Genomic DNA, 24,887 nt, shown 5'->3' with positions numbered 1-24,887 from the left:
CAAGGATCCACAATACCAGGGGAGAGGGAAGGGAAAGGGAAGAGCATGAGTAGAATGTGCAGTGCTTTCACTAGGAACCTCTGGTCAAAGGCTGGGTGCAGAGAAGTTGAGTAGAGACTGTGACAAGGGACTTACAAGCCTTGGAGGGAAGAGCTGAAACGCTGTGCAGGCAAAGAGGAAGAGGAGAAAGGCCAAGGGTGAAGGCATGTTGCTGCAAGAGATGTGAAAGCAAGCTGACCAGAGCAGAGAAAAACCCGTAATGGGAGGGCAGCCTTGGACGTGCCCCTGGAGAGATCTACTAGATCTTATTTTCAGCTGTCCAAGGCTACTATGTTATGCTTATTTAAATATAAAGCAACAGATTCAACTACTTTCATAGTAAGTAAATCCACAAAAACAGCACAACTTTCGCTTCATCTTTATTAAATATTGGTAAATGTATCTGGCCAAAAAATTACTGACACACCAACCAAATAATTAACCATTCTCAGGACACTAAGATTTCAGATATCCCTACGCTAATAGGTCTTCCAGAATTAACCCACTGACTTCAATCTTACTTTTTCCTTCCATGAACCGACTCCTATATAGGTTTCTACAGTTTCATATATATCCTTACCACTCCTTTGGACTTAGCCTATTTATGAACTGAAACTTGTTACAAATAGATGCACAAACATAAAAATTAAGTAAATGTGATCAATGTAATCTTTAAGGGCAAGGAGGATCTTGCTAATCTAAAATAAACTCCTCCTACTTCAACCTCCAAACTATTTAAAAGGCACAAGGCCACCCTCTTCATGATGATTAGTGGTCTCCAAGAAAAGATCTGAGAACTAACAGCCATTTTGCTGACAAGGGTGAGAAGCTTCAGGGACTTCATGGTGACCAAAGAAAAGAGCTCAGAGTATACGGAGGGTAAAATCTCTTGAGAGCTTAGGGTCTCAAGAGATCAGTCTCACAGACATAGCCAGTCTCACCTCTCTTTCCATAATACTGCCACCACAGCTTTGGTGCATTCTGCAGGTAGTGCTTTTCCACTCAGCTTCAGGAAAAAAAGATGGGTTGTAGTTCAGTGATATCAATTTTATATCAGTGCTCTGCATTCCAGAATACTATCCCTATCCTGTTTTATCCCTAAGACACAATAAATTTCAGTAGCAAAGCATTTTACAGTCAGTATTTAACACAAGAAAGGGGTGTTCAGCTGACTATAACACAGCAGATACTATCATACTTTTAACTAATAAATAAAGAGGTATCTTAATGATTTTAAATCAATGTACTCACCACTTTCTTAGCATCTATACTTTGTGACTCGTTTGATTTCTGCTTTCCAAGGTTTTTTACATAACTATGAACTTCGGAACCAAAACAGTCAGCTCCATAAAATGCACTGCTCCAACCAGGATTACAGCTATGAAAGTCAGGGAGGTTGGGAGATGCAAGGTAGCTATTTTCAGCTGTCTTTATCATGCTCTCTTCCTCTGGCTCCACATTTTCTTCTGCAAAATCTGTACCAACACAACAGTCATTGCTTTGTAAACACTGTCCTTCTTCTTCTATAAGAATAGTATTCTGCAGCCTGAATTCTTTTTCACAGTTATCTGAAGGTGACTCATCCAAGTCCTTTTCAGCTAGTGATGTATTTATCATAGGCTCAGTCTTCATGTCAAAGGTTGCTTCCACTTCTCCTAAAGAGGGTGAGGGGTGGAATGAAAGGAGTAATGGTCACATGTTTTGATGTATGCTTTGTTAAACTTAAATGCCACACATACAAAATATAAGGCATAGGTAGTCTCACAATTGTAACAGTGTTGTTATAGGTGTGCTAGTCCACTTTAAAATGTCAATTGCTGTGATAACAATATCTTTCACGTTCCCGTTCTATTTATTTTGGTTGTATGCTTTCTTTTTCTCAGCTATACCTTGTAAAATGGTAAAGGTTAAAGAAACTGCAAAACTATTAAGTTTTGGTCAATAAATTTTTGAAAACACAAAATATGTTCTGAATATGTACAAAACACACTTACACAAAGCATAGTACAGAACCTTCGGAATAAAATTAAATCTGTCAGACCTGTACACACGTCATTAGAAAAAACTTTGCTTTTCAGATTTTTTCATCCGTAAATCTTGAAGAGATTTCCTTCATATATAAAGAGCTAGAGTATTTGATAAGCCAAAGAACACACAGATGTTACTGTTGAACTTTCTACTCCTACAGGATCAATTCCCTTCAGCTATGATGGGACTTCTCTGAAGTTATAACAGGTACTACCAATCTTAAGGGATTGAGGTGACAGTCAAAGGTTGGCATGATGCGGACGGAGCCATCTGCCAGATGTCTCCCTTTTCACCTGAGCTCCAGGGCTTAGAGTTAAATGGACCTGAGTTACTGGTGCAAAGAAATCACACACCTCGTGGGAAGGCTTGGCTCTATATTTGCAATCATTCTGAGCTGAAATAAAAAATTGTAACATAGAATCATAAGGTTGGAAGGGACCTCTGGAGATCATCTAGTCCAACCCTCAGCGTAGCCCGTACAGGGGTTGAACCCACGACCTTGGCATTAGCAGCACCACACTTTAACCAGCTGAGCTAAACCTACCCCCTAACATAGCATTACAGCAGCCAAGTGAAAGCTCACAGATTTAAGTTTTGCCATAACACCCAATCTAACTTAACTCAAAACAGGGAAGCAATCAAGTTTTAAAACAGATGGATTTATATATGCTTTATGTATAAATGCATGAAAACATGCAAGAAAGGAGATTCAGGACTATGGAAACAACTACATTTTCTGTAACTTTAGACTATGAAACAGTTTGTACAAGCTCTGTAACAAGCCCCTTTCCTAGAATTTGTAAATAATTTAATTGACAGTCCCTATTTTTATTTTAATACATTTTTTATTTTACTGCCTACCTTTGCTTAAATTCTGGTAAATGAATAAAGAAGGACCAGGTAAGATAAATGTTAAAGAGTCACCGCTCAGTCTATCCTCACCTACTTCAGTAATGCCTAGGGTCAAACATTTTCTAAAGCTCTCCTCTCTCTAGCTAAGTTTGCTATGCTGTACAGAGCTGATTCAGTAATGCTGACCCCTTCTGCTCTCTCTCCATTAAAGCATGCTACTAGAACATCTACTGGGTGAAAACAAAAAAAACCACACGTAGCTATTAGGATTTCATGAGTTTTTCAACAGTCACATGTTGCTTCAGTAAATGAAGCAGGCATCTCACTCAATGAAATTTGGTCAGACGTAAGCTTCAAACAAAAGACAACAATTTTGCAAGGCATTGACAGTGTTCAGATACTCTGTCATAAGCTCTATGGTGAATGTTTTCCTGAAGGCACACTGCAAGTGCCAGTCTCTCCGAACGTGAGTCACCAGTAGATTCTCAGGACACACAAAGATCTAGAAACACAAAGTCCCTTCTCACCCTCCATCTGACTGCTGCTTGACAAAAAGCTGTCAGATTGCTTCAGTTCTTGGAATATGCTGCCACATTTTGAATCAGCTGCCTCAGTTATGCTGAAAATACATGAGGATGGGGAAAAATTAATGTTTCATATCCTTAAATATTTACATCAGGATAAAATGAGATCTTATAAATAATGCTACCATGTACATGAAGAATTGCAGTATGCACAATTTCAATCATTATTTTACAAGAAAAATGTTCAAATTCTTATGGATATTAAGGCTCACTGAGTAAGTGCAGCAATTTTTCTTTACAGTATTTAGCAAAATTTCAACAAAAATATCAGAACACACATAATCAGAAGGCATAACTCCATGCATAACTTAAGACTACAAATTATTGCAAGGATTCAGTCTGTGATAACAATCTGACTCTAAGTTGTCCCTAGTAAGAATAAGGATAGTTCTGAGTTAAAGAACATAACAATTAAGAATTTTTGTATTCAGATGCATGGGAAAATAGTATCTCAGAGATATTCTGAGGCAGTTCTTACCTGTGATCTAAAAGCTAGACCTGTATTTTTTTTGTGGATAATAAATGACGACTTCCTTTTTCCTCCCACTTTTAAGTATTTTACATCCTAAGAAAAGTTCACATATATGATGACCTCTTCAGATGTCTCAGTAATTCAGTCGCAATAGCTCAACCTTCTCCTGCCAAAACATTCAACTCTGGGAACTAAGAATCTAACCTCTCACCAGTTTTCAAATGGTTCCTTAAAACTACCAGTCCTAATGTGTAATGGGCCAGCACGTGAGGGCCTTATATCTGGAGATCATACTCGATTCTCCCTGAAACATGCTGCTCATACGGAACAGCATTAATAACAAAGTCCTCCTGCATCTACTAAGCTGCTTTGTCAAAAATTCCAGCCTATAGTTCAGGACCATGACAGACAAAGAAAATAAAAATAATTTCTGCATATATATTCACTACTGCTTACAATAGCTTTTGGTAAGATGTTTTTAAAAGTATGCTACATTTGGAGGCTGCAATAAAACAAGTACAGCCTTTAATGTTTTTCAAGGTAAATATGTCACTGAAAATGAAATAGTAAGAATGTGAATTTAATTAAGATGCTTTCTTACTTAACAGGCTACCTACAATAGATTGAGAGGAGGAACATTAGGTCAAACTAAGGTAGTTAATTAAAATTTAAATTAATAGCAGTTAAGCAAAGCTAAACTAATTTCTTGTTCTCAGGTGTTATTTGAATGAAAAGGATGCATCAAGGCAATTTTAAGTTTAACTTAAGGAGAATTTGAGCCAATGCATTAAAAAACAGGAACTCATACAGGATAAGCAAGTTGAACAGTAAGAACAAGATATTTCAGTTCTCATTAAATGGCCTCTTTCTGACATGAGTGTGATGTTCTCCATCAATGGTTACAAACAATGTTTGATCAGAATTAGATCTCCATTATTCATCTGCTCTAGTGCAGAGTTACAGATAAGCTTTATAAAAAAAATTTCCTACTAATTCATTATTTGCTATGGGGGAAGACAAAAAGTATCTCATAGACAGGGAAATTAATATCTGACAGGAAACAAGTAAAGTTTCCTTAAGAAAAGCTGAATATCCTTTCCTGCTGCCAGTAATATGCAAGCTCTTAAAATTTTAGAAACAGGGAAAAAAAGCCTCAAGCTAACCTTTAAGAAGGAAAAAGCTGAAAAACACTTACCATAAACGTGAAGCTCTTTCTCCATTTACAACCTGGTAGAGATTCTCCAGTAATTTTTCATCCCAGTAAAGGTCACAAAACTTCTCACAAATTGCATCAGAGAACACACCAAACTTATTTTTCTTTAAGGTTAAAATAAAGTTACCTTATTAAAAAAATGAGTGATAGAGAAATAGAAAGAACACATTAATAATACATTCCTTTATATGATTGATATAAAGTATATAAGAAAACATACATACCCATATCAATAACTTCAACTCCACTCTCAAGATAGCCATCATACGCAAACTCCTCTTGTATAAGATGAACCACTTTCTGTAATAAAGTGTCACTTGTTCTGTTCTTCTGGGACAAGGTTTCTACATCAAGGGGATATGAAGTGTTTTGATTCACTGAGGTACACGGTGCATGTCCTTGCTCAGTGAAAATACTGTCTAAACTGGTAGCACACTCAGGATCTTGGCCGTTGGTTTTATTAATTTGGTTAGATTTTTCAAACTTGTTCTGTGTATTAGTGATCTCACAGTTTTGTACTTTGCAAAGGGAGGCATCACCTTGTGTTTGTGTGCCCATTTTATAACTTGCAATAGTACTTGAAAGTAGTACTGGCAAACTATGACAGCAGTCATAAGCAATTCCTGAATGAAGAGGTTTATTTGGTATTTGCTCTGATACAGCTAAATGTACTGGTACAAATGTTAAAACTCTTTTCTCTGTGTCCTGTTTGAGAATTATGTTATTTATATGAAGAGTATTAGAAGATGCAGGAAAAGCCAAGGAGCCTGAAGCAACTTCAGATAAAATGTTCTTTTCTTGTAAAAGATGTGAAGAATCAGACTGTGATGGTAATGTAACTGTAGAAATAACCGTATTGCCAGATTTTTGCTCTTCTAAAGATATCTGGGATGAGTAGCCTGGCATTTGTAAATCATACTCAGGTATTTCAGGTGCAGTTTCAGCAACAACTGACTCCTCTGTAACATGTCTGTTTGTGTCCCCTACACACAATATGGATCTGTTGCGGTCCATGTGCTTTTCTTCTCTTACCTCTTTCTTGCTTTGCACAGAAGCTGGTTTGTGAACCTCTCTGAAAAGGAGCAAAGTACTTTTTGAGGACAAATTCATAGATTTAACAATGAACTTTTAACTTATTTTGCATTAGGATATACTAACTTTATTATATTTGCATTTTGTTGCAGAATAATAGGCTTAAAGTGAGTTGCAGGAGAGGTGAATGCAACAGGTAACGTAGCCTTCTCACAGTTTTGAGATCTCTGGTATGGTACTGGTCCTTTAACTGCTATAAGTTTACTTTCACTGGTAACAGGCACAAATCCTGAAAACAGAAACAGAATTAGAAAAAAGATGAACAATATGTAAAATAAAAAGACAATGGATAAAGAAAAAAAATCCTGTGTACCTGACTGAGAAAATCTCACAAAGAGAATTGATCTAGAAAATACTGAAACGAAGGAAATCTCAAAGAATGCCTGCTTACCTAGACTTGACTCTGAAGGGTCCATTTCATGTCTTTCATTTTTAAGTTCAAAAGGAACGTGATCTTGAGAAGAGATTATTTCCTCCTTGGAAGCCTAGCAATAAAAATTGAAGTCCAACCTCAATCTATCTTTTTTTTACTTTTTTCCCCCTAATTCTGCTCAGCACATTACTTCAAAAAACTATAAACCTGGAATATTAAGATTTTGAACTTCTGTAATCTGCAAAATAATCTAGTCACACCTAGGTGGAGAATTAAAATGATTGATACACAAAACTCTAAGGATTGGTAGAACTGTTTGTCAATCTTGATAATCCACTGCATAATTTTCATAATCATAATTTTGATGTAATTCAAAATGTTGAACAAAGTCAATTCCCCAGACTGACTGAACACAGTTGTGTGTGTCCTATACATGGATATGAAATGTAAACATAACACAGCAACTACATGTTAACACTTTCCATTCTCTGATTAGAAGGATGTAAGTGAAGGAGAGATCATGAAATTAAGTCACTGGCTTGCCTTATTTCTGCGCTCTCATCCATGCAGGTTGTGAAGCTCAGGTGTCATAAGCTAGGGAGTGATCACTCCAACACAGAGAGATAGATATCCTGCTGCCTCTCAGGAGCTACAAATACTTTTCTTCATAAAAATTCACTAGCCTACTGTAACAGCTACATCAAAAGTGTGAGAAAATTGTTTTCTTTTAATTAACTTTAGATTATTACATTAAAAAGCTTTTGTGTCCTTGCTCTTACTCCTGACCAAGTAATGCTTGCCAAGTGCAACCACATCATTTCAAGACGTACTGACTTTCAAGCTTTTATATACAGAGAGTGAACTTAAATATAGATGCTAAAATACAGACATTAAAAAAAAATCAGGCTTCTAAAATCAGAATATGATTTTCACATCTCCTTTATATTACTCGAAGGAATTAAAAATATGTATTTGTTATAGATGTCTCTATATGATTATTTACATTATATATTATGTGTGTATATATATATATATTCACACACATATAATTCTTAGTATTATATCAATATTTACTGTTAATCTTCTCATAAGAGCAATACTTAAAGACTACTTAAAAGTTTTGAAAAAAATAGGAGAACAAAATTAATTACACTTGCAAGGATCAAAAAACTTGCTATAACATATTTTACAGAAATAAGTGGAAAAAATGCAGTAAATTAAGAAAAAAAAGTGGGGGCACTCTTACCTTAAAGACGGATTTACTCAACAGTGCCAGAATTTTTTTGCTGTTTATACCTCGATCAAGTAAATAACAACTGCATGTCTAAAAACATAAAAATCATAATTTTCAATCAGTAAACAAGTTTTCAATCAAGTGAGCTATTCTTGGAGGAGGACAGAGTCATGATAAATGGGCAATTAAAATTAATCTAAGTTTAGCAAGTCTTAGGAACTTACTCCAAGTACCTTATTGATAATTTCAATATAAATTAAAAACACACCCCTGCATTTCCCTGGAGGAGTAACATTACAAACAAAATCAAAAAATGATTGGTTAGTATTTAATTAGATAGTAGGCTATTTCCACGAATAAATTAATATTTTGATTTTCAAATCACTAAAATAAAGCTCTGGCCACAACTAACACTTTCACATAAAGTTGTTTAAATATAGTAACCTTAATTGCATCAGCTAGAGAAGGTCTTTCTTCAGGATTTTTTTTTGCCATATCCAAAAGAAGGCTTTTTAACTTTCTTGGCAATGCTAGTTTGTGATCAGGTGGAAAGCTGTATTTTGCTGCCATCCACAGAACTGCAGCAACACCATAAATGCAGACCTAGTCGTATAACACAGGAGAGAGGAAAGATATAAAGAGACCAAAACAATTTCCTCAAAACCAATACCGCATAGTCATCCAAAAATGCCCCCCCAACTCCCAAAATAAAGAAAATGCACTGGAGCTTCCAAAGAACAGACCGCAGTCAGCTTTTGAGGATGCTGATGAAAATACCAGCCCATTTCAAAAATTAGTAGTTATATATGCAGTGCAGATAATAGCTAATATTCTACTGTTGGAACAACAGGCATAATTTGTCTTATCCTTTGTCTATGAGAATCATTAAAAAAATTAGTGTTTTTGTGTTATATTTTGATGAACCCTTTTCTCATATGAAAATTTAGATTACTGCAAGCTTTAGGGTTCTACCATAAAATCTGGCCAGCAGGAATTTACTTAAAAAAGGCCATGACAATTCAGCATGTAAACATCACAAAGTAATTACAAGCTGGTCAGGACAAGTCATATTTTACCAAGAAGATTACATCTATCAGACAAACTAGTACTACACATTTATTTCAGGATTTGTACTGCTGGCAGCTAGACCACTTGAAGTTGCCGTGATGAGAGATCTTGGAGAAATACTTGATCTTCACAAGCAATCTTATTTTGTTTGAAGAATTACTATCTTCAGAGACTCATTCAGACCACTGAATGCTTAGCATAGTTTAGAAATGCAGCTCTGCTATAGCTAAAGCACCATGCTTGTTCGCATTGCTCAGGGAACAGCAACCTAAGCACAGTACTAAATGATGTGGTCGTATAATACAGAATTTTCTAGCACTCTTTCGAGCCACATAAACAACAACAACTGACCAACAAGCAAGTTCACTGTAAAGAAAACAACCCATGAACCATCTGAACTGTTGAACAAAAATTATTAACAGGTACAAAAAGTCTGAAAGAACAAAGTAATTCCACGAGGTCATCTTCCTCTTAGGTTCAGAGTTCCAAGAGGTCAACAAGATTACAAATTTAACTTTTTTTCCTCCCTTTTAAAGGAAAAATTAACATCCAGCTTGCTCATGCTCTGCAAACTTCCTTTTACTGGTAAGTAACATTGTTACTATGGCTGGCACTAACATAAGCCTTGATATCCATACTACAATTCTAACAGTTAATTTTTATAAGAACCCAGAAGATACACAAATATAAGGAAAAAGTCAAAAACTGAAGCGAACTTGGTCAGAATTCTACATATAATTTTGGAGAAAAAAAATAAAAATTTATTTGGATTTCCTAGAGTTAAAGCACAAATCATGAAGGCTTCAGAATTATTAATTTCCACTGTCTGCTGAAGCTGCTGTATTATATTTCAGGGTTAGTTTAATCTTCAAGATAGCTTTTGAAGCTTTCGAGAAACCTGCATGTTGGATCAAAGCAATTAAATTTAAGAGGAAGGAATGACTTTAAAGAAAAAGAACGTATAACATTTTCTAGTTGCAAGTAATTTTACAGAAAGATAAAATCTGGCATTTGAAGATTTTTAAAGCAGTTTTTCTTCTAATTCACAATTACCATTTTGTATTTGTAAATGGACACACAGATCAGGAGATGCATATTATCTCTTTTCATATTACAAAATAAAGATACTGTAAATTCATTTTTTCCTAACTATTAAGATTAATACAGTACAGTTTGCAATTGAAATGCAGTTGCAATGGAGACAAATACTCATTTGCTGATTTGTTAATATTTTTATCATGCTTTGTCTGAGAGCTCCATGGCACTTATTTCTATAGGAAAATGCTCTAGGGGATACTACTAAAGTTATGTTGACAAACTCCTAATGTTTCCATAGGAAAATCATGCCAGTATCCCAATAGTGTTATTTTTATCCAATATTCCACAGCAGAATAATGTTTGGGGGCTTTAACTTGAACAGCTCAGAATAGTCATTTTAACATGCCCCTTAGAACACAAAATATAACTTCAAGTACTAAAAAAAATAGAAAGCAGTTAAACCTTATGGAAAACTATCAAAGAACGCATTTTGGCAGTTACTCCAATAATTTGGGAGAGGAAAAGCAACTTGTTTTTAAGCAACTGATTTTATGGGAGGCTAATACATTTCAAAACACAGATTAATGAGAAATAGCATTATTATCAAAATGTTAGAATTTTTTTTCTTTCTCCTTTAAGGAGAGGTACAACTGTCCACTGATAAAATAAACAGCAACACACGTAACCTACCACATTACCTTCTCGGTAACTATACCCTCCTCTTCAATTTCAGGAGCTAAATAAAATACATCACAAGATTCTGAAAGAGAAAACAGAAACAGAAAGTAAGATATTTTCTTTGTTCTCTTCTCCTAAAAAAGAAATAAAAGCAGACTGTTCAATATATCAGTTTACCTTCAGCTTTTGGAGCAGCAAAGAGTATACTTCCATGGCAGTCAATTTGTACAGAGTCCAAACATAAGAACACTGCAAAACAAGTCACAAAAGACAAGCTGTAATAAATATCTGTCCTTGTAATTGTTTAACAGCAATCAAAGAAATGAAATAATCTGAAAAATAATTTGCAACATCAGCTAGAACCCTAGGCTATGATAAATGAAGCTTTAAATAATGCTAGCACTGGAACAGAAACCACCCAATATAACAGATAGCAGATGAGAAATCGCCCTAAGCTGCAATTACAGACAGGCAATTCTTTCAAGAAAAAGGACAAAAAAGTAAAACAAAACGGGAACAAGATAAATAAAAGGACTTAAAATGCTGGAAGCTTATTCTCTTTATATCTAACATTGAAAAAAAAAGGCCAAGAAAGGAACAAATTAAAGAAATGCTTTGGCTAGATGTGCTCTAGCTAAAAGAGCCTCCAAAACACAGCCTAATTTAACCTAGTTTAACATAATAAGCCATATGGTCAGCAGTGTAGTCCTGCCTTTGCAGGTACTATCAAATAAGCCCTTTTGCTATGAAAAACAGGGTGCAGGACAATAAAATTAAAATTAAATACTAAAAGACAAGTTTAAAGAGGTCTAGGAATAAAAAAGACATACAAAAAGGAAATCGTCCTTTTGTAGTTATCTGTACAAAACAGATCTAAAACTATCTAACTTCATTAAAATGTGTTTAACCTCAATTTTGTCCTCAATATGCTTAATGTAAATACAGGCTTGCCTACTACCTTCAGTACTATTTAAGCCCGAGCTGAACTATTTGTCTGGGAAAGGGAAGCCTTCCTGAATTGGAACTGTTACTAGTTATTTCTATGAGGGCAGCTCCCATGAGAACTCTTCATGCTCACTGTTATTATAGCTCAATAGTTAAAGCCTCTGGCCATGACTTTGCAATCCAGCTCACGCAAACCAGGCCCGATCTCCTCCACAGGCAGTATAGCATGAATATTCTCACCAGGCTCCTCTAAAGCACCTATAAACAACATCCAGAGAATAAATGGAAAGGAAACAAGCTAAAGATTCAATGGAGGGTGCAAATACTTTTTGTAGCATGATCATTTTCAAAAATACATGAAGGTGGTAACTTCAGGATATGTTTTCTTATGCAGGTAACTTATTGCCTAATGAAAAAATGCACTCAAGGGAGGATTTGGAGAAAAAAGGTGTTTAGTAGAATAAATAAATAAAAACTGGTCCAGCCTGTTGCACATTTCATCTGTTTAGCCATCACTCATCAGCTACCAATCTTACCCTACCAGCACTGAGACAAAAGATATTTTAACATAGTGTTTGTATCATATCAGCATCACCTTTAACAAGCTAGTATTTTAAAATGGAATGCTGAAATTTCTTGCCCCCCCCCTTTTTTTTTTTAAAAACCCATTGAATTAGCAACACAACTGTAAGTCACTGCTGAATGTGCAGTCACGCTCTCCAAACAGTCAGAGATTCCTCTGGCAGAAACATTCTAAATCTGAAAACAGTATTCAACCCCAAACTAGCTTTGTTCTTCAAATAGGGAGTTTTAAGTCAGATGCCTTCCATTTAGTGGTTAGTTTCACTGTGTTCACTTCCACAAGCTATGTAAGGTTCAGATCGTAAGTTGGTTTTTAGTATTTTGAAGACTTATGCATTCTGGGTGCACAGAAGTATGGTAACAGAGGCTTAAATAAGCTTATTAAATTAGATTCTGGGCCATTATGAGCAGTAATTCAAAGCCTTCAGAAACATTAGGAGCATGCATTATGGGGTTGAAATAATCTTTCTGTTTCAGGGCAGATATCAGATACTCGGTATTCAGGGTAACGTTGCTCAAGGTGCTCAGAATATCCTTTTATAGCCAACTTCCTTGTAGCTTTTTTATACCATAAAAAATAGTTGAAACTGAAAACAGAAGATATGCAGTAAGCTTTCTGCACCTTACTATCTATTTGTTTATATTTAGTTCCAGACTTCAAACTAATCCCTATCCAAATCCTCAAAAGCTGGCTTCCTAAAGCAAGAAAGAGGAAAGGCAGGACATCTCTGCACTTATTTGCTACAGGCTACTGTTTCTAGTTAGTATAAGCTAGACCAAACATTCAGAATGCCTACTGAAATTTAGGAATGTCTTCTCCCATGTTATGTACAATATATTCCAATTCTGTCAAAGGTCTGCTCCTCTCTCAGAAGGTAACTTCTGAGAATCCTCCTACAAGCAAAAGAATGGGCAAAGAGTAGAGGAAAGTCATGGCAAGATCCTGAGCACTTTAAATTGGCAAAGGCCTGGATTGTCAAAAATGTGTTGGGTGTCACAAACAAATCGAGGCAAGACAGAGCAAAGAGACTGCATAGATATGAAATAGATATTCCTTCCCCTGCATACTCCTCCCTTCCCCTCCAAAAGTTGTAACAACACATAATAAAGAGAAGATAAGACATCTTTACAATGCCATGTATGGATGAAAACTCCAACTGGAGTAACAAATCAAAGTCAGTTTAAAGGTGAAACTAGAAATATTGCCTATTATTTTTTCTATATAAAAAATAGGAGAGAGCTATTTTGCATCAACAGCCTGAACAGAACATTAAAACAGTGAACATACATTTAAAAACTATTTAGATATAATTAAGCCTTTACCTGGATAATCTATGCAAGTCTGAAGAGTACATAAACATTCATGACATAATGCCCACAGTTCATAGTCTTTCAGAGGTTTACCATACCAGGACAAAAGGAGTTTTAGAGATATCCACTGCAAAAAAGAATGAGCATGGAGAGAGTTACTAGAAATTATTGCAGAACAAAAATGTTTACTGATGCCATCAAAAATCAAATCCTAACATACAATGTTAAAAGCATTAAGAAAAGGTTTTTATTGCAGTTGCTGGTAGTAAGCTAATGATGGTTCTTACTGAAAAAGCATTCCCCAATTAACTGTATAGATGAATAAATCTCTTTATTGCATAACAAAAGTGTAATTCAAATTAGATGTTACAAAGAATAGAAGTGCTTCAGGCAAAGTGAACTGTTTGGAAGTTCTCTCTCATTATATTAGGAAAAGACTCTTTCATAACGTCAAAGATGACTTATAACTGAAGAGACACCATCTGGGCTTAAAGACCTAAAAATCCAAATGAAAAACAACAAAAAATTCAAATCTTGATTTACCCTAACAGTTTCATTACAAGTCTTACCTTAAAGATTTCATCAACATTTCTTGTTCTTCTGTGAAAGAACATTAATGATATTGACAGAATTAATGACAGGTTTATTTGGAAGCTGAAGCACATTATTTTGTTTTTAATCACTGTCTGTTCAGTTTGCAAGAATAGTACTTTTTTTTTTTTTTTTTTATACAGCTTTTATACCTGGCCTATACCTTAATATCACAAAGATACCACGCAAATGCAATAGGACATTTATTTACTGTTCTTCAGAGAATGCATACTTTATATTTTGTGCACTTTTATATAAGAACTTGACATCGATAGCACTACATAGACAACATCTTCTAGATTAAGCTGTGCTAACGGAGGAGATTATCACTATTGGTGGTCTTTATTACCCACCAGCTGGACATTGCCCTCTTCAGCCATCCACTAAAGGAGCAGTAAAAAACAATTCACTGCAGGCAAATCCCTCTGGGTTAGTGCAGACCATCAAACTATTTAAAACAGCTTGGTACATTCTCTGTTGTGCATACAGCCTCTAAGATATATAAGTATCTCTAAATAGCAACTTTAAGCCGTGTTGGAGAAAAGAACTACCAACATCAATTTAGGATTAACTTAATTGGAAAGCAAAACCCAAAACAACTAGAACACAGGAAACAAAACCAAAAATACAAACATAAAAAAAAAGTTGTTATTATAAACACCTCATATCCCAAAATCTGAACAGAATAGGGATCTGATCTTACTCTGGTTACACAGACTGGTAGTACAATGCTACATGTTTGACAAAGTCAATCTCTGAACTGGCATTTGCTGCAGTCAATTTCTCATGATCACGGCTATGGATTATTCTTCAGTGAGGCACTATTCAGATTTTGTAATACAGCATATAATGCACAGACTATTGCATTACCTTTAATCAAGATCAACAAACAAACAACTTCCCTGCAATCTATGAGGGAGAAAAAGAGAACCACATTAATTTCTGTAGCTTTGTTGATAATTTAATATTTACCATAATACAGCTGTCAAAGAAAATAAATACTTTGGCCTCACCCTGTTTAAATATCCCTTGAAGGTGAGTCAGATAAACTATTAACTTTTAATAAGATGTGCCAAACATTGCTTTTAATTTACTGAAAATATTACATTAATGTGTGGAAGGCAGAGAGGTAAAAAAAAAAAAAAAAAAGGATTGGATGCATATATTGGATGCATATGTTATCACATACTTCTTGGTGTCACTTTGCAAAACATAATAGTTTTAGTATAAATAGATATGAATACAGGTAATCAGGTTAAATTTAATTTTCAAATTTTGCTATCATTAGCATCCTTGAGTGCAAAATTCTTTTGCAAATGCTTCTATAGGCTGCATCTGAAAAAGTAAACTCTGTCTGATAAGAAGACATCAGCTGCACAGCAGGGAGAAGAGATCATCTAGTCAAAGGAATGAACTAGTCTAGAGATTATTCAAAACAGAGCTTCATACTGTGGAATGATTATTGCCCCTAACCAGGGTTGCGTTCCCCTCTTTATAGCATAACACCTCTCAAACGTCTCAGAAATGTCTTTGCTGACAGATGCTTTACCACAAAAACAGCAGTTAAAGCATCAAATTCATGACAGAGAGCTGACACGTGAAAAGAAAAATCAAAAGATGAACTCTACACACTGAGTTTAAAGTACATCATTTGGGATTTTTAAAAAATATTAAGTACATACACCCCGTCATGTTTCTCTGCAAGAAAATCCCTCCTCCTGAAGTTTGTGTCCCCAGAGGCTCTAACGGCTGCAGCAGAGAAAGATGGACTTTCTCTGTTGCATACACAAATGGGCTCTCATGTATGGAGGAGGAGGTCAACAGCTAGCAAGGAGAAGAACAACCTCCCACTAAACTGGAGACTAAACTTGGTTGCATGGGAGGGAGCTCAAATGTATTTCTCATCACTTGTGGCATATCCAAGCTTTCTGGAGGAAGAGAGAGATGACAGAAAGAGCTTTAAATATAGCAAGAAAGTAGTTGGGGAAAAAAAAAAAAAAAAAAAAGAAAAACCTAAGAGCAGCAGCAGAAGTTTATGACAAGAAAGAAGAAAGTGAAAGAAATTAGGAGATGAAAAGGCATCAGGAACTGAAATTGTGTCTCAGAAGAAAAAAGGATGTAGGAGCTGTGATGAACAATACATAGAGTTTGGATAAAATACCTTCAGATGGAAAAATATATACTTCCTGGAGTATATATACAACCAGGAGTTATGAGGCAATTTTTATTTAAGCCTCAGAGCAGGTATTTAACTTAACAGACATTTAGATTCCATTGAACTTGCATATGTTTTGGTAAACATTAAGCATAGAAGTTTCCCTTATTTAGGCATCTGTCTCACATACAAATCCAGATCTAATTCATGACTATCAGCATTTTCTACAACTCAAAAAAAAAGGTCTGAAGTGCAGTAAATATCTGCCTTAAAAACAGCCTGTAGCATATTTTAAGTTTGCTTCTTAAGGATCTATTTTGACACTTGAGCAAAGCAAGCTCAAGACAACCATTCAGCATGCATAATGCCTCAGGTCCACTGCACTTAAATCATTATCATTGCTCATACCTCTACTTGTTTTAATACTGAGATATTAAACACTTATTCTGTATTATCACTGGTGATTACTGCACCAAAAAACAAGCAAAGTTTTAATCCAGTGCTTCTTTCTGGAATTTCTTCTTCATGCTCTAAAGTGAACATTTTCATACATGAAATTTTTAAATATTTTTTTTTCTCACCACAGAAAATTTGACTAAAAATATGAAAAAGTCATATGGCTGATTAATATTTATACCTGTAACTACATACTGGTGACATTTTTGCTTTATGTCAAAAAGATTATATTTAAACCTCACCTGTTGAGAAAACAATTTTTTCTTTCAGTGTCAGTAAAAGCATTTATCACGTCTTCCTTTTCATTGTTGATACCAGAACTGTACAAGTATAACTTCAGCAAAGTATCCAAACTACACCAAGAGTAGAGTATTTTATGAATGCAATGCTGGCATATTTTAAACAGCCAAACAAGCAGAGACTTTCATTATTCTTTTTGTAAGGAGTACTACTCTGGGAATAGAATACTTTCCTTTCCTGCAGGTGTTATTTCCTCAGTGTTCAAGTGTCTTTCTCTGGCTACATGAGTTTTCACTTCTCTTACGCTTCAGGGAGTATGAATGATCAACATGAAACAAATGTGTGTATGCTAGGCTCCTGTTAACCCTTCCCGTGTGAGAGCCATAGCAGAGCAACATTTAAAAGCATTAGAGATGAGACCCCATTGGAATGAAATTGGTTAGAGAAATAAAGGACCTCCACTCGAGCTTGAAGGGAAAAATATTTATTTATGGCATGCAAAAACTATAAAAATGCTAAGAAAACCCTCACAAAATACATTGCAGTAGCAAGACAACAGCAAGCAAGTATTTTTAGTAATGCCTACTAGCAGTAAAGCAACAACATTAGAAGCAGTCTGGGGCCATTAGAAAAATATTGTCCACGGGAGAAATACTATTGACAGGTGAGAAAAACCATCTGTTCTCCAGAGTAGACAAGGTTGATCTTCAGCTGGATGGGACTTGTATTGTACTCTCTCTAAAGAGCAAGAAACACTTAAGAGATGCTAGAGATACTAGTCTAAAAGCTGTTTGCAGGAATCATGCTTATCCATTATAGAAAACTGGTAAAAAGAAGCAGTGTAAATCTTATGAGGTGTTATTCATTTAGCTCAGAGGATGGCAAATACATTCGTGGGGCTCCACATTCATTTTGTCCTTTTGCAGCAAAGGATCACTCAGACTCAATTATTAGTTTCTTAAATTCAAACATTTTTAGGTATTTGTTAAAACTGTGACATTCAGAAATGAAAAGGAACTTGAAAGATTAGGGAAAAATCAAGTGTAAAACTTGGAACCAAAGGATAGCACAGTATGGTTTTATTTTTGCAACTGTCAGAAGGTAAGACAGAGGCAGAAACAGCTATGTTTCAGAAACCTGAGGAATAAAATCTGGCTTCCAACAGAGGAAAAGAGAGAGCTGAAAAGCTAAACAAACCAAACCCAAACACCCAATCAACTCTCACCCCATACCATTTAAAAACTACTGAAAATGCATGACTCTCCCCTAGCATCTGCTCCAGAAAACAAATAAACAAACAATACAGATTTGCAGGCTAGAAGCTCTGCATTTGAAGGGACGGACAGTCATTCTATTTGGTAAGAAACCTACAGGTCTTGCTCACAGAAGCTGCTTTATCCAAATGCTGTTCTCGCTCTACCCAAGTTAAAAAAAGAATTCCTAGATTACTTGATATAGGATTTTAGCAATTTCTAAAGAGCGTAGTATTTTTATGCTCTTCAGGCAGGACCTGAACATTTGCTGGAAAAATACAGCATGAGTCTAAAACTTTTTCTACTGAAAACATAGCTTTATAAACCTCTGGTTTCTTGGACATCAGCTACCCTGCTGTCTTCATTTCAGACCATATTTGCTACTCTGTTTTTTTAGGTACCTGAAATAACAGTCACTTTTTTAATTCACTGTGATTGACCAATGAACTAGATGTGAGCAGGGCAACTTCATTAAGAGCCTACTTATCTGGAAGAATGCAGTTCTGTTCAGGCCGTAGGCCATTTTATTTTAAATTGACAATAAAATGTTTGAAAGAAGTATTTCAACATTCAGAAGAATGGCAGATTAACTTGAAAAAGTGTTTTGTGTAAATTTTCCCGTATGCCAATTTCAAGTGCTGTTGTTGGAAAAGCAACCAGAATATTCCCTGTGGCTTTTAAATCCTGGGAGAAATTTGGGAAGCCATAATCCTGAGAAAGCTTAAATTTCTTGAAAGCATCTTCATTTACCCAGACAGACTTAAAATTTGGTCTTGGTAGTCCAGTGAGGACAGAATATAGGTCTTAATTCAAAAAACTTTTTCCTAAAGAAGCGCTCCTTCTCAATGCATTCAATTCATGTTCTTAAGTGATGGCAGCTTATTTATCCCCAATACTTCCCTAGTCAACAAAGCCTGAAGCAAGTTCATCTGGTGTTCAGACAGGTGTCTCTGAAACATAGTATCTATATTCCTTGCAGAAAAACAAAGCAGTTGTATGGCCTTATGGTCATCTGATAGCTAGAATTATTTCAGTCACCATCTCCCTGACAAATTGCATGCAATTAATTTTAAGTTTATATGCTTCAGCACAAAATAAAAAAAACCTTTCAGGAAAGGAGATTAATGGCATAATACAGATGAAAGACTGCAGATAGTGTTCAAGTGACAGGAACAGCTATAAGACAGAAACTGCCATGATCCTTGCTAGAAATACAAGCACATCTACAAAATAAAGCAGGTTCATAGAAGTCCAGAGGAACAAATGACATAGCAGCAACAGATGACTTTGGAATAGTTTTGGAACTTTGGAACCCTTCACTCCCTTCTGAAGTATGTAGGGTTGCATAGTCCTGAGCAGTAAAAGAGGGGGAAAGTGTCGACAACAAAAGAATCTTTTTCTAGAGTCCGAAGAAGCGGTCTGCAAGATTTAAAAACTAAATAAATAAATAAATATGCCTTCATTGAGTAACCCCCAGAGAGAACAAAACTGTGACATGTGGTACTTATCCATATTTACTATTCTTCTGCGTTATGAATTTGATAAGCACATATGATCTTTAGGGGAGAAGAGAGGGAAACAGAAAAAGGCAGTAAGAACATAGTCTTTAATATGGCATCTATTTCTTAGCTATAATGAATCAGAGACTCCTTACAGTTGACTGTCATTGGTTACTGCTCCAGTGGAGGTGTCAGAGCAGGGTGAAAATATGGAAGGATACAGACTGAAAACAACCCTAGGGGCCACTGCACTGGATATCTGAAAGACAAGCTGTTAGGCAAGGAGAACAGGCAGAGCTGTCAGTGGAGACAGCTGAGGAAAAGTCTTCACCTAAGCATCATTTCTAGAAATGAAGCGTGCATTGAATGAGTGTGCTGCTCATTCTTTCCAAGTCACAGCACAGCTAGAGAAGCATCAACCATCCTGCATCTTTAGCCAGCAGTTCTATTATGTTGATTGTTTAAATCTCAAGCATGGCACAAAAGAAAACCATCTAGTCAGAGACCAAACTTGTCCACCCTGAGAGTCTGTGATCAGAGCAGAGAAGAGGCCACACTACACTCACTGAATTCCAGTAGACCAAAAAAAAAAAAAAGAGCTTTCCCTCTTCCTATTTGGCTATTTATAGAGATGAAATGTTTGAGATATTCATGGTACTGTGCACATATTTGAATTTGATCATGAAATAGACGTAACACACACAGAAGCAGTAATTTAAGAACACAGGATAGATACAGCATATGCACACTTCTCAAAATCCTAAAATGCATATGTAGATTAAAAAAAAGAAAAAAAGAAAAAAGAAAAAGTCTTTTCCCCTCCTGAAGCAGATGGGATACTGCCATTGATTTCAACAAGGTCAGGTTTACACCCAGGAACTCTACAATTTTCAAAAGCACCTAGGAGGCCTACTGCAAAGTATTGAACTTCAGGTACTGACAGCAACATAAAGAGTCAAAAATCTACATGCGTTTTGGTAATGTATTCTTACAAATGTAAAGAACTATTCATTATGCTACACTAACACACTAGTGAGCGTACTCCAGTACACTTTGTAAAAAAAATTAAAATGAATGTTGATTTTGCAATAGGATGAATTTCACTGTAGGGATTTGCTTCTAAAGAAGGATCACCGTGTTTTCAATGTGAATGCCAAAGTGTGCAGATTAGCAAAATTCTGTTCTGCAGCACACTAACCTGCTGGGGGCGGGGAAGACAATCACATAGTATTTAAGTCATTTCGTCTCCACATAAGTGACTACAGCAACTATATAACGAAGACTTGATTTTTACTACCTGCTCATTACTTTTGATTTCTGACCCTCTGCCTCCACAAAGATTATCTTCATTATTGTTTGTGCTCATCACACCGTTGCTTAATTCTGGAGAACTAATTAGGTTTGATCCATATCTGTTCCCACTGGGTTTTGTTGTCAACACTGCATCCATCTTGTTAAAATATGTTAAAGAATTTTCATTTGGCCCTTGAGAAGTTTCAGTACAGTCTTCCAGTGCCATGTAATTGTCTAGCATTTTTGTTCCAGCAATCGACTGATTAGGGCTTTTTAGTATACCAGACATATTTGACATTTCAGAGGTAGCATCAGAACAGTCTTCTTTATGATCAGATGAAAGAAAACCTGTATTTTTACCATTAATAAGCGACATGTGTTCTTCTAAGTTCATGCCAGACACCTGTGTACACACACAAGGAGCTTCTAAATGAAGATCATTAACCTGGTGATTCTTTGGTTCTACTTTTGGTGGATTACTAATAGCAAATGAATTAAGATTTCCCTTTGAAAAAGCAACCTCGTTATTATTGTCTAGAGGTAGTGGTTCTTGTGTAAGCAAGTCATTTTTCCTAGCTAGCAGTCCACTGTTGGTTACAGGTGCAAAGAAGGGGTTTGTATCTGAAGCTTCAAGTGGCAGCCTTGGAAAGGTTTTAATTTTTCTCAGACAACCTTTCTTAAAAACTCCATCTCTCTCCATGTCAATAACACGTGATTTTATATCCAAAGCAATACTAGCAAAACTGTCATCATATGCTGCATGTTTTTCCTCTTCTTTGCTCCTCTTAACTTGAGTTGCAAGTTGAGAATGTTGAACTTTCTCATTATCCAGATCAATTTGCATTTCCATTAATCCGCTTTCTCTGCCAGTCACCATAGTAACTACAGAAGAGTCCTTGTGACAGGTAGCTGTCACATCTTCCACTGCAGAGGAATCACCTGCTATGTTGTTTTTCTCATCTGAGTATAATTTAGATCCCAAACTTCTTTGACACACTCTTCCCTTCCACATGTTATCACAGCCATCTAGATGCAAAAACACAGGTGCTTATATTAAATATACATTAAAACCTCATTTTTCCTAGTGAGTCTCTATAGCTCTTTTTCTGCCACTACTAAATATCTTCCTTATGTTACAAAAAATGAGTGGACATTCACTTTTAATCATAAAGGCCATCCTACACAGATAGTCAACATAAGTTGAAACAGACGTTTATTCAAAATATATCACATTCATTGACAGTTTTGTGTTGTCTGCTCCTCCTCTCAACCCCAAACCTGCAAATATTTAATAATGACTTTTAGCTATCCAGAAAAGACCTTCTAACAGGAAAGTACACAAAAGTAGCATTTTAGAAATCATTAGGTATTTCAGAAAGTCCAAAAATTCTAAACTAAATACATTTTAAGCTTACCTTGAGAAGCACCAAATGATTCAATTGAAAGAACCCTTCTTCCAACAGCAGATAGACTTCGACAAATATTACTTGATGAATCAATCTTCAGTTTTTCTTCACATAATGACAAAATGCTCTAGAGAAAATTAGTGTTAAATACTTATTTAATGCTGAATAAATTTATGAATTTTGACTAAACTGAATCATGTTCACTCACACAATACAGCTAAATTTATAAGATGCTACATTAAAATCTCTTGCACTGTTCGTTTTACTATTTCTATTATAGAGCTGAATTCTTATTTTTACCATGGGCTGTCATGAAATTATTTAATTCAATTCAAATTCTAGGCTACAGTTAGAAAATACTAAGAACAACCAATAAAAATTAATTATCTTAAATATTATCCTTAATAAATAATGCACTGGAAATGTAAGAAGCTAGTGTGGATTATTTTTTAAACAGTTAGTGTGTCACTTATTCATCATACTGCTTATGTCACTGGATTTATTACCAATATTGCAACAGAAGTAAATTCTAAGTATTTTTAAACCTACTGACAAATACAACTATCCAGAAAGCATTACTTCATTATTAAAGAAAACAGAACTACCAGGTCAATAAAACTAGTATTATATCAACATCTCTGATCTGTAGCCTGGGCACCAGCCCTAGTGTCAACTATGTGTTAGCTATGGACATTGATACATTTAGAGAACTGTCAGTATGGGCAAGAAGTAGAAGAGGGCTCTCTTTCCAGCTGCATCCCACTGCTTCCTTGGTGACTGTTCCTAGGCAAACACTGACAAGACTTCTTGCAGCTCTGAGAAGCTGCTCTTATGTCCCCATTAAAGGCACTGAACCACTCTTCTGCTGTTGTGAGTGGAAGAAAGAAAATGGCTCTGCTGCTTCACATACCAGACTGAGGAAAGACAGGAAAAAGGGATACAAGTATCCAGCTGTGATGGAACCTACAACACACTTGCAAAGCTCTGTTTTTGCTCCATAGGCATCCCCCCTCCCCACCTCCAAGAAAGTGTCTGAAAGGAAAGGAAGGCAAAAAAGAATGGATAATCATAAAGCAACACTTGTATACTACCCCCATCCAGTTTTGACCCACACCATTTCTAGGTTGATGTGAACAGTCAGGAACAACTCTCAGGAACTTCAAACCAACCGGAGACAATAAGCACTACACAATCCTTTTCCTAATTCTTCTGAAAAGTACATGATGAGAGATACAAGAGTTGATTACGCAGGCTCCATGCCAGGAATGGTGCCCAGCCTGGCCTATCTTCAACCAGGGAACCAGTATTATTTCCATTTGCTTTATAGCAAATGAGTGTGGCAACAGATTCTTTCTGCAAAGTACTGATTGCAGATGCTGGACCATGTAAAATATATACTGTCAGCTCAGAAGGGGGGAGGGGAAGAAAGAAAGAAAGAAAGAAAGAAAAAGGGGATTAAGATACCAGTATTCTGAAGTAGTAGTACTGAAGCCCAAAAAAGGTCATGTTTGGACAACCATTATTCTTCAGCTATAGTCTGAAAGCCCATAATGTTACAATGATGTACTTTCACATAATGTCAAATAATACAGAACATGGTGACCAACATTTAGAATGCAAGTTCCTTGAATATATTGCTTTTCAAAATCCCAGCTATCTTCAAATTCTTCTAAAAAATATAGGTAAAATAAGAGGCTAAATGAAACAAGATACAAAAATAACTAAGAGATAATCAAATATTGGTCAACTTTTATATATTTATAGAAAAACTAAATAATAATAGTGCTTTAAACATGCCAAGGAGAAGAACGATCCTGGAGCATGGCCTCCCATCCCCTTTTTGAATGCAATCCAAGCATCATCTGAGCCACTGCACAATTTTTTTTTTGTGGTATAATGCCTTCTGTGCTTGCTTCTAATGTCTCTCTCTCTCTCTCTGTTCCCCCCCTCCCTCCCCCCAGTTAGCCAGGCAAATCAGATCCATAAGAGTATTTATACAACCTTCTTAAAAACTGAGTTACTATAAAACACAAATCTGCTTTTCAGGCTGCATTGCCATCAGATTAGGAAGTCGTAAGAGTTTCTTCTGAGTTGGGAAAACTTCTGTTCTGTTCCAAAAATCAGGGCATATTACACATACAGAACATCTTTCTCTACTAATGAGCGCACATCCATAAATTTTGTCATTTCTGTAAAAGAAAACACTTAAAGTTATGGAGGGCTGTTTTACCTCAATATCTGGCCTATCTTCAGGATTCTCTTCTTGCATTTGTTCGAGGAGAGCATGCAGATCTTGTCCAAACTCCGATTCTGTCTCAGGTTCTACTATGTATTCAATTGCTGCTTTTAAGGTTGCACCCAAAGAATAGATGTGTGCCTGCATAAAGTTTAAAAGAGGCAGTCAATATTTTTACCAATTCTCACATTCTCTCTTGCTCTCAAAATCCTGAGATCACAAGGGACATAGCTTACATTGCTATCACTT

At 35.8% G+C, this 24,887-nt stretch overlaps 1 protein-coding gene across 1 annotated transcript in view; it reads right to left on the bottom strand.

Moving 5' to 3' along the window:
- KNDC1 (kinase non-catalytic C-lobe domain containing 1) overlaps positions 1-24,887 on the bottom strand; it is a 61,811-nt gene that overhangs the window by 13,200 nt on the left and 23,724 nt on the right. Inside the window, exons 4-17 of the mRNA XM_062580063.1 lie at positions 24,633-24,779; positions 22,412-22,529; positions 21,001-22,022; positions 13,522-13,636; positions 10,849-10,920; positions 10,692-10,753; positions 8,332-8,490; positions 7,900-7,977; positions 6,672-6,765; positions 6,347-6,509; positions 5,413-6,260; positions 5,171-5,315; positions 3,447-3,538; positions 1,291-1,694 (exon numbers count right to left, since the gene is read on the bottom strand). Of these exons, the coding sequence (XP_062436047.1) occupies positions 1,291-1,694; positions 3,447-3,538; positions 5,171-5,315; positions 5,413-6,260; positions 6,347-6,509; positions 6,672-6,765; positions 7,900-7,977; positions 8,332-8,490; positions 10,692-10,753; positions 10,849-10,920; positions 13,522-13,636; positions 21,001-22,022; positions 22,412-22,529; positions 24,633-24,779 (3,519 nt within the window). The remainder of the gene's footprint in view (positions 1-1,290; positions 1,695-3,446; positions 3,539-5,170; positions 5,316-5,412; positions 6,261-6,346; positions 6,510-6,671; positions 6,766-7,899; positions 7,978-8,331; positions 8,491-10,691; positions 10,754-10,848; positions 10,921-13,521; positions 13,637-21,000; positions 22,023-22,411; positions 22,530-24,632; positions 24,780-24,887) is intronic.

The sequence above is a fragment of the Rhea pennata genome, chromosome 7 (genome assembly GCF_028389875.1).
Source record: "Rhea pennata isolate bPtePen1 chromosome 7, bPtePen1.pri, whole genome shotgun sequence".
Classification (NCBI taxonomy): domain Eukaryota; kingdom Metazoa; phylum Chordata; class Aves; order Rheiformes; family Rheidae; genus Rhea; species Rhea pennata.
Note: the sequence above shows the minus strand (reverse complement) of the source record. Positions and strands in the feature narration are given on the sequence as shown.